This window comes from Vombatus ursinus, unplaced genomic scaffold (assembly GCF_900497805.2).
Source record: "Vombatus ursinus unplaced genomic scaffold, bare-nosed wombat genome assembly UNPS02001287.1, whole genome shotgun sequence".
NCBI lineage: Eukaryota > Metazoa > Chordata > Mammalia > Diprotodontia > Vombatidae > Vombatus > Vombatus ursinus.
In genome coordinates, this window is record NW_020941065.1 from 20,378,551 (window position 1) to 20,388,910 (window position 10,360).

At 55.7% G+C, this 10,360-nt stretch overlaps 1 protein-coding gene across 1 annotated transcript in view; it reads left to right on the forward strand.

The window, feature by feature from the left end:
- The window catches only part of ANHX (anomalous homeobox), a 16,001-nt gene extending 7,228 nt beyond the window's left edge, over positions 1 to 8,773 (forward strand). Inside the window, exons 7-10 of the mRNA XM_027862034.1 lie at positions 568 to 715; positions 2,695 to 2,779; positions 3,453 to 3,536; positions 8,498 to 8,773. Coding sequence (XP_027717835.1) covers positions 568 to 715; positions 2,695 to 2,779; positions 3,453 to 3,536; positions 8,498 to 8,584 — 404 coding nt within the window. The 3' untranslated portion in view covers positions 8,585 to 8,773. The remainder of the gene's footprint in view (positions 1 to 567; positions 716 to 2,694; positions 2,780 to 3,452; positions 3,537 to 8,497) is intronic.
- The last annotated feature ends 1,587 nt before the right edge of the window (positions 8,774 to 10,360 follow it).

The window sequence follows — 10,360 nt, forward strand, 5'->3', positions numbered from 1 at the left end:
GCCTTAGAACAGGGAATGTCAGACTGGGAAGGCTCTTAGAACAGGGAATGTCAGGGCTGGGAGGAGCTTTAGAACATGGATGGTCAGTGCTGGGGTCTTAGAGATCATTTAATTCAATTTATTCATTTGCAGCTGAGGAAGCTGAGGCCCAGAGAAGTTGTCTCGTACCCGAGCTGGGAGGGCTCTCAGAACAGGGAATGCCAGGGCTGAAAAGGACCCTAGAATATTGGTATAGTTGAAGGAAGGACAGAGTTAGCAGACTTGGGTTTGAATCCCAGCTCGGTCACCCTGTAAAAGGAGGCAGCTGGAGCAGTCATCGAGAGAGGCTTGTGTCCTGGTGCCCTGAGCTGGGGGTCTTGGCTGGGTCAGTGCAGGAAGGGCCCTTTGGCAGGAAGGCAGGTATAGGTCAAGCAGGAACCCCAGAGTCTCTGAGCTGGAAGGAGCTCGTTCGAGGGGACCGTCTTGACCGGACGATCCTGAACAAGCAGGAAGATGGACCCCGCAGAGCCTTGCTGTCCTCGAGACTCTGAAGAGACAAAGTTCTTCATTCTGCTTTCTCCACCCCAGGTTACCAGGCTCCACCGGACAGGAGCCCTCTCAGGGCAGGCATTGGGCCCCATTCTGAAGTGGCCAGCGGACAGCCAGGCTTGGAGGTGGGCAGCTTCATGCTCAGAGAAGAGCAGTTGGCACCCCTAGAGTGTGTCCTTCCACGAAGGTAGAGTAACGGAAGTGGGGTCACCCAGGCTTTGGGGCCATGCTCCCTATGAGAAAGGTCCCAGCTGGCCCTCTGTTCATGTCAAAGGAGACATGTTTGCGGCTTCAGGCGCTCCCTCCAGTGCATCCCAGGGAGAGAGGACAGAGGCGGCCTGTCCAAGTGGCATCCTTCCTGGGCAAAGCCAAGCTCAGGCAATAGCAGGGTCTGCTTGTCTCTGGCTTCTTAATTACGTGAATCCGGCCCGATGTGTGGACGTATTCCTCAGAGGTCACCAGACCCATTCTACACACACGCCCATAGAGATGGAAAGTGAGACCCAGAGAGGTCGTGGTCCTGGCCAAGGTCACAGAGGCAATAAGTGGCCGATGTGAGATTTGAACCCAAGACTTCTGACTCCGTACCCAGGGAAGCCTGATCCTTCCTAGGCCTGGAAGCTGGTATAAGACACTTAGAGTAAGTTGAATTAAATGCACTGACCATCCATGTTCTGAGCTTCCTCCCAGCTCTGACATCCCCTGTTCTCAGGCCCCTCCCAGCTCTGACATCCCCTGTTCTAAGGCCCCTTCTAGCTCTGACATCCCGTGTTCTGAGCTTCCTTCCAGCTCTGACATCCCATGTTCTAAGGCCCCTCTCAGCCCTGGCATCCCCTGTTCTCAGGCCCCTCCCAGTTCTGACATTCTGTGTTCTAAGGCCCCTCCCAGCCCTGACATCCCCTGTTCTAAGGCCCCTCTTAGCTCTGACATCCCCATTCAAGCCCAGCTGGTTCCTTGCCTCCTGTCTTCTCCCCTGCAGGGGAATATTTCGGGGTTTGGCTGAAGGCTTGAATACCCGACCCTTCTCCCTGGGACTCATTGGACACAGGGAAGGGGGAAACTCGAGGTTGACGTCCTTGCTCTGACCCTGAGTCTGCACTTGGACGCGTGACCAGGGTCACACGGCTGGTCCGTGTCTGAGGCAGCCCTTGAGCCAAAGTCTTCTTGACCTGACAGATTGAACACTGTCGTCACGTGCCATCTTGCTCACTCTGGGCCTCAGTTTCTTTATCTGTATCTCACCCTTTCCTGTTCTGGGAAAACCAGGACGAGACCCAGGCAAAGGGCAGCCCTCTGAGAGCTTGCACCCCAGCGAGTGGGGTCGGGGTGGAACATCCCGTGTACCTGTGAGCAGATACGAACACGTGTGACGTGTTGGGGGTAGGGCACAGCACCTCTCCTGGGCCTCTGGCAGGTGGTCGGTGGGAATCACCACAGCTCTGCTTTGTCCGTTTGGTTTCCCTGAGCATTTCTTCACAATACACCCTGATGTGGACCAGCGTGTCTGTTCCCATTGTGTGGAGGAGGAAACTGAGTCTTTTAGAGCCTGCTCACAGCGCGTCTCCAAGGGCCAATTCCAGTGAGATGATGCTTTGCCAATCTCGAGGCCAGACATAAAGGTCCGTTCGGGTTATCCCCAGCCTGTGAGATGGCTCCACATGGCTGTGCAGAAAGCCCTTGGTGAGGGGCAGCTAGGTGGCACAGTGGATAGAGCACCGGCCCCGAAGTCGGGACGACCTGAGTTCAAATCCGGCCTCTGACCAAACACTTGACATGTACTAGCTGTGTGACCTTGGGCAAGTCACTTAACCCCAATTGCCTCACCAAAAAAAAAAAAAAAAAAAAGAAAGCCCTTGGTGGACTGTGATTCTTCAGGCATGGGCTGATCAGCCCTTCACTCGAGCAGATTGCAACCCCTCCCTGCTGAGGTCCAGGTGATGTTGGCCGTTAGCGGTGGCAGACAGACCCAATCCCTTCCCACCAGACGGAGCCGGTCAGTCTTTGGGCTTTCCGGTGCTCCATTCCAGGGCTTTCCAGCTGCTCCCCTCACCCAGCCTTTGAGGGAGCTCCGGGACCCGAGCACCACTGGGGCACAGAAGGCAAGCCCAGTGGAGGTAGGCGCCTTCTGTAACCAGCAGAACGTGAGTGACTGTTGTTGTTTTTCAGTTCATCAGAGATGGTGCTGGAGAAACCCTCGAGTCCCCACCAGGCTTCTGTCCTGGGCCAGCCCCAGGCTTTGGAATGTGGCCAGGTGAGGCTCCCCAGCAGGCGCTGGGTCCTTATGACTGAGGCACTTGGAGTTCAGAACTCTCCTTGACCCCATCCCACTGCGAGGGACAGCTGGGTCTTCTTCCTGCGAGCTCCCTGTTCCCCACTTATTATTATTAACCCTGAGGATAGACCTTTGCAGTCTCAGGGAACCCAGGGCCCATCCAGCCCCTCCCCAGAATGCCCTTGGGTCCTCAGGCCCCCTGTCCCCTCCTCACAAGGAGATGCTGACTCTCAGAAACAGGAAGGACCTCAGCCGCAATCCAGACCAAGCCCTCTTGCCTGGATCCCCACTATGCGTGCATACCTCTGAGGAGCGGGAAGCTCACCACTTTCTGGTAGCCTTTTTGGTCTTGGGGCAGCTGTCATTATCAGGGAGCTTTTCCTGACGTCCATCTAAAGCAGCCTCTGTCTCTTCACTCCTGGCGGAGAGAGACTGGCTCGCTGCTGTTGCAGCACCTCTCACAGTGCCCGGCACATAGTAGGTGCTTAGTAAAGGGAAGCGATGTAAGTGAACGGTGTAACGGCCGTTCTCCTGTCCGACCCTGACCAAACCCTTACTCCCTTCTTTGACCCTGTGTGAGTCCTTCTCCACAGAAGGAGTGTAAGCTCCCTGTGGGCAGGGGCCAGGACGCAGCCTTCTTTCTACCCTGCAGAACCACCTGGCCCCTGCAGGAAACCCTGGAGCCACTCTGGGTGGCCTGGATGCGATGGACGAGGAGAAGGTGGAGAGCACTCCTGTACGGATGAGTATAGCGGCACTATGGGGGGGGGGGCCGGCGGTCGGGGCCTGGTGGGCTGGGGGACAGAAGCCGTGGCCTGGTGGGAGCCCTGCTTTCCCTTCCCTGTGCATTTGTCCCTGGAGAGCGAGACGTCTGAGCTGGCTTCCCCCCTGCTCCTGGGCAAAAGGGGAACAGGTCCTGGTTCCTCTAAAAAGGAAAGAGGAAAGTCTGGCCTGTTGGTTCCCCCGGCCCAGTCTCATTGTGCCCCTGCCTCAAAGCCCCGGGTACAGATGCTGGAGTTCAGGAAGCTGGCACCGCTCCCTCGTCCGTGGCTCAGAGCCCATTTGGAGAGCTCTCCGGCTCTTACCAATCGGACAATGAGCAATTATTAGGCACCTACTGTGTGCTCAGTACTGTGCAGGGCATTGGGGAGACAGGCATCCCAAAAAGCCTTTCAAAAATAAAACCATCTTGGGGCAGCTAGGTGGCGCAGTGGATAGGGCACCAGCCCTGGAGTCAGAAGGACCTGAGTTCACATCCGGCCTCAGACACGTAACACTTACTAGCTGTGTGACCCTGGGCAAGTCACTTAACCCCATTGCCTAGCCAAAAAAAAAATAAATAAATAAAACCATCTTGTCCTCTGAGAGCTTACATTCTAGGGGGCATATGACATTCAATTCAATAAGCATTTATTAAGCGCCTACTGTATGCCCAGCACTGTGCAGAGCTTTGGAGAGACAAAGACAGAAATGAAAGTGTCCTTTTTCTCAGGATTTTTACATCCTAGGCTTTCAGATTCACAAATCACTTTCCCCTGTGAAGCAAGTAGATCAAGGGTTATTATCATTTCCATTTTCCAGATGAAGAAAGTGAGGCCCTGAGAGGGGATTTGGTCACTGAGTTAGGCAATGTCAGAGCTGGGATTTGAACCCAGTTCCCCTGATTGGCTCCAGAGCCCTTTCCACTGGGCCGCTGCAGACTTAAGGTTTTTTAGAGTGGGAAAACACCCGAGAAATCTAGTCTGCCTCCTGGCATTTCTTCTCACCCAAACTCCTCATTGTACCCAATGGAGGCTGAGGGGTGGCCAGGCCAAAGTCGGAGGCCGAGGGGTGGCAAAGCTGGGGCCTGAATCAGGGGATCTGGGCCCCAGCCTTACTCCTTCCTGCCTCCCCCCACCTGCTGGTCACGCCCCTGAGGTCTGGCTTGGAGGCTGCCCGGGAGCCCTGTCTTCAGGTAGGGCCAGAACTTAGGGCATCACAGATTGAGGCTCAGAGGCCTAACCCTCCCATTTTACAGATGATGTAAACTGAGGCTCAGAGAGAGATGCCAACTTGCTTGGGGTTCCCCTCGGTCCAGGACAGAGGCTGGCCTCTAGACTCTTGCACCCAGGAAACCCTGCACTTTCTTCCTTGGCTGTCAAAGCCCTGGGGAGGCAGCCAGGCTCTAAGGACACCTTTCACTGACCAGCACCTGAGCTGCCCCTGGATTTGGAACCTAGAAGTGGAGATTTTCTGGGTGGCTTCTGTCTGGGGAGGCCTTTATGTGCTGTGCTTGGGGCCCCCAGGAGAGGGGCCCTCATGTACTAGGCGTGGGCCCCCAGGAGGGGGGCAGTTCACGTGTTGTGAATGGGACCCCCAGGAGAGGGGCCCTCATGTACTATGAATGGGGCCCCCAGGATGGCCAGTCCATGCCCCGGTCTGCTTTGCTTTTGGTTTTCAGACATCCTGGGCACAGTGATGGGAAGATTCCTGGGCAGGGCCATAGGGGCTGACGCTGATGGGCACTTTAGGCTTGTTTCCATGGCTTTGGGTCCACATCTGTTCCAGGGAAGGCCAAGGGCAAAGCTACTGGTGCACTTACTCCAGCTTTACAGATGGGGAAACTGAGGCTCAGAGATCCTAACACTCCTGGGACGTCAGACTTCTTCAGGAAGTGGAAGAGCTGAAAGGAGGAAGCCCTGACTCGACTTCCCTGTCTGTGCCCATGGAAGAGGGGGGCCTGAGAACAGGGGATGTCAGGGCTGGGAGGGGCCTTAGAACGGGGGATGTCAGGGCGGGGAGGGGCCTGACAGCCAAACAGGTTCTAATACTGGTTCTGCCCCCAACTTTCCATGTGACCTTGGCCAGGTCCCTGGCTTCCTTTGGGCCTCAGCTGAATTTCCAATGAGGGGTCCGACCTGCTGGCCTTTCACGCCCCTTCCTCATCTCAGTTCTCCAGAAGGCTGTGGTTCAGCGGCAAGGGCCCTGGCTTAGATAGGAGAGGCTTGGAAGAGGGGATTGCTGGTGTCCCCTCCCTGCTCCATAGCTGACGGGGTGGGCTGGAATCAGGAAGGCCTGAATTCAAAACCTGCCTCTGATACTAGCTGTGTGACCCTGAGAGCCCTTTCCCCTCCCTGGGCCTCAGTTTCCTCGACTGGGGCGATGGCCTCTCAGACCTCTTCCAGCTTTCGCGCTGTTGGGCCCCTGCAGGCTTATCTCAGCCACCCCTCTGGCTCAAGCAGGAGTCGCCCCATGCTGCTGGCCCCAAAGAGGCGCTATCTCATTGTGAATGGCCTCCTCCTTCCTCTCTGTGGCTTGGCAAGGGGAGCGACCCCTTTCCTGTGCCCCTCTGGCCTGGGCTGGTCCCCCGGGCATTTGTTTTGTAAAAAGGGGTGGAGGAAGGAGATTGGGGTGAGGGGGAGAGGGGTCGATTTGATGGGAGGGCCGTGGGGACTGCCTCCGTAGCAGCATCTCCAGGAAGGGCCCTTCTCAGAGCCCACACGAGCTTATCAGACCCTTGCCACCACCCAAAGAAGGGTTAGTAGCTTCATTTCACAGATGGATAAACTGAGGCCTGGAGAGGGTTAGGAACATGGCCCAGGGTCACACGGCTAGTGGAGGGTAGGGCAAGGATTGGAATCCAGTAGCATGTAAACAGACAGTATGCTTCTTGACTCTGTACCCTCAGCACCCAACAGTACCAGGCATGTAGCAGGGACTTAGTAAGTGTTTATTGGATTGAATCTAAGCTGGGTCTCCCAGTTTCTTTTCAGGTGTCTTGAGAAGGCAGGAAGACCTGGGGTCAGATTCTTCCTTTGATGTGTGACCTTCCTGGATGTGTGACCCTGGCCACGTCACTTAGCATCTCACTGGTCTAGGTCACTTAGCATCTCACTGGTCTAGGCAGCTCCCTGAGGCTCGGCTTAGTGTAAACACTGAAGAGATTCTATATGTTGATTCATTCATTGATTCATAAGTTGTAGAGAGGATGACAGTCTGAATTGGCAGAGGGAGTGTCCTCCTCTGGACTTGCCAATATCTATGAAATCCCGGTGGTGCCATCGCTGTCCCCCTACCCTCCTGACCCCCAGTCTGCCCTCTGCCCGGCTGTTCCCCGTCCACCCTGACTGGAAACGAGAGGCAGATGGGGCTGCCTTCTGTCCTGGGCAAATATCTCTAAGAAACTGGGTCCGTGGAAGGAGGAACGGAGTGAGAATTAAGTAGGCTTGTCCAAAAGCGGGAAGAACTTGGCTGTTGGTGGGTAGTGAGCTCCCCATCTTTAGAGGAGTGGTTTGGGCTCCTAGTTAGGGATTCTGCAGAAGAACCAGAAGGTACCTTCAAGGCCGTTTAGTCTCCCCTCTCCCCTTTACAGGCGAGGAAACATGAACCTCAGAGATGTCAGGTGATTTAGTCAAGGTGACACGGGCAGTCGGGGGCAAGGGCAGAGTTTGAAGCCAGGTCTTCTGACGAGCATCACGTGCTCTAGGACTCTAGCTTGGACGCTGGCTGCCCCCTGAGGTCCTTTCTGGGGCAGCGCTTTGGGGATTCAGGGCAGCTGGGCCTGAGCCGAAGCTGCTCAGCTCCGTCCGCGTCATGCGGCATCGTGGGAGGTCTGGGTCATCTCTTGGTGACCCTCCGGTGTCTTGGGCGGAGCTCACCGTGGGGGAAGGGGGCAGCCAGGGTGGGGCCAGACTGCCACAGACGGGACGGGACACAAAGTCTTTGGTAGAAGAGAAGGGACGTCATTAATCTCATTACAATTGCCCACATTACCAGGCGTGTCTGGCACATAGTAGGCGCTTAAGAAATGAACTGAATCGGGGCAGCTAGGTGGTGCAGTGGATAGAGCTCTGGGCTTAGAGTCAGGAGGAACAGAGTTCAAATCCAGCCTCAGACACTTGACACTAGCTGTGTGACCCTGGGCAAGTCACCTTTGCCTTACCAAAAACCAAAAAAAACACAAGGAATGAACTGAATTGATGTGAAAGGAATGAATCGATAAAGGTGTCCCTTGCTTAGACCCAAGGAGGGGGAGGGGTTCAAATGACCTCCCCAACAGGACGTTCTGCCAGAGACTGGTGTGGCCCTAGCATGGGGTGGGGCCTGGCACAGGGAGAGGGCTTTCTTATAAATGCATCCACTACTCACTACATTGACTTGGGAATCCTCTCTCGGAACCTGTTTCATCATCTGTAAAATGGGGCTATTCTGAGAATCAATTGAAGGCATGGACAGATAGAAAAGGCTTTGCAAAGTGCCAGCGAATGGTCAGCGATGAAGCCCTAGGCAGCAACCCTGGCCGTCAGCCTCGACAGGATTCTGTCGCAGGGTTGTTTTCCCTGGCAGGTATCGGGTACGAGCTGTGACAATCTGACGGTCTGGAGGTGATATGGAGGGTCTACTTTCTAGTATCTGGGACCATAGGATTGGGGCTGGGACGGGCCTCAAGGACAAACCCTCTGATTGTGGGTCCCCAAGACTCTTCCCATCATCCCAGGCGTCTCCCAGAGCCAGGAGGGACTTTGGGGTACAGGGGAGGAAACAAAGGCTGAGAACGTCTAAATGACATCCTGGGGCCGGTGAGCATCAGCTGGCTTGTAGGATGTCCAAACTGGAGGGACCTGAGGGACCAGACTTCCTCATTTGACAGTTTCAGAGAGGGGAAGGGGCCTCCCCAAGAGGGCACAGCCTGAGACAACTCTGTGTCTGCTGTTCCAGGTTACAGGGGACTCTGAACAGACCTCCAGCGACACTTTCTGGGCCGCCCTGCTGTTGTTTGAATTCTCGGGGGGCAACCGGGTCTGAGGCGCTCCTGGCGGATGGCACGGGGGTCTCGGGCAGATGGCCACTTGGATTCCCAGGTCAAGCCCCCAGCACTTGGCGCGGTTTTCCTCCGTGTTGGAGAGGAATGCTAAGCCCACCCTCGCGGGCACCCACTCCTGGGGGCTCTGCGGGGCCAGTTTTCTGTTCTCGTTGTGAGTATGGGGGGGAGCTGCTGGCCTTTTTGTCCCCCCCCGGCTTGGTTCTTAAGGCCTGTTTCCAGGGGGGACGGAGTTCGGCTTTGCTGATTTGTTGGCTTGTTATAGCAATGAGGCTGTGTCCAGGCAGACTCTCGCAGGCGGGCCTGTTGCTTCACTTTGGGATTGCTCAGAGGTGACCCTGGACAAAGCCAGCATGAGGTCCCACGGGTGTCCCCTGGACCCCAGTGGCTCAGGCCTCCCACCTCTCATGGGGCTTTGCAGTAGATGAGTTTGGTCCACACCTGCCCTAGCTAATTTTTCCCTACTTGCCTCAGGTTAGCTGGAGGGCTCTGTTCTCAGCCCCCAGGGCTCGGGGTCCTCTCTGTTTCAGTCTGCCCTCCAAACTCCCAGGGGCTGACAGCCGTGGAAGCTGACGCTTCTCAAACACCAGCATCAGCCATCCCCAAGGTTGGCCATTGCCATCCTCGTCAGGGAAAGCCATGACCCACGCCGTGGGTCCCGTTTGGGGCATCGAGCCCAGGAGTGGATGGACCCCCCTATTGGCACAGTCCTGGTTTAGGGAGCAAGGAAGGAGGGAAGTATGTTGGCTATTAGTTCTGATGAAGTAAGTTTGCCAAATAAAGGTCATTGAAAGCACATGCTTGGGGCTGGTGATTGACAGACGGGAGCATGGCTGGGCTCAAGAGGAGGGGAGAACATCGTAGAAGGGGCTTCCCAACCTGGCCAGAGTTGGTGTAGACCCCCCCATGAGATTCCACACTTCTCTGTTCCACCTCTTTTCTCCCCTCCCTCTTCTGCGGAGGAGAGATTGCTGGACTTACACATCAGGAGAACTGGGTTCTGAGATCGAGTCCAGTCAGTGACCCTTCCAGCTCAGAATCTGTGAGCCTACAATCATGGGCAAGTTAGGGTCTCTCAGAGCCTCAGTTTCCTCATTTGTAAAATGCATTTAATCATACTGTCACTGGCTAACTCCCTGGGCCGTCCTAGCACAGACTGTCTGGGAGTAATCCTCTTCTGCCTGCCTCCAGCCCCTTCCTCACAATGTCCTAAAAAGGTTATCCCCATTTTACAGAGGAGGAAACTGGGGCTCAGGAGAGTGATGGGATTTGTCAGAAAACACGTGACTGACCAGAACCTGAACTCAGATCTTTGGACTCGAGGGCGCCTTCCTGCTTGGCATTTATTGTCAGAGCTGGAAGGAACCTTAGGCCTGACTTCACAAAGGGGGACGTGGAGGACCCAAGATCACGTGGGCCTGGACTTGAACCCCGGCTCTTTCTGGAGTGGCACGCTGGGCTCCCGGGGGCACGAGCTCTCTCCGAGAGATGCTCTGCTCCCCTGGGAGGGCTAGGGACACAAGCCAGGACTGGGAGGCCAGGGTTTGAATCCCGGCCCGGCTCCTTACTGGTTGGAGGAGCCCTGAGCAAGGCACTTTCTCTCGTCCAGCATTGTGGGATCGATTGTAACTCAAAGGCCCCGGCTTAGAGGCTGCCTTCTGTCCCCCAGGGGCCTAAACCTGGGCTCTGTGAAGCTGGCTTTTTGGACAGTTGCATTCTAATACAATCTATTTCTTTGCAATCCTACATTTTTATGCTTT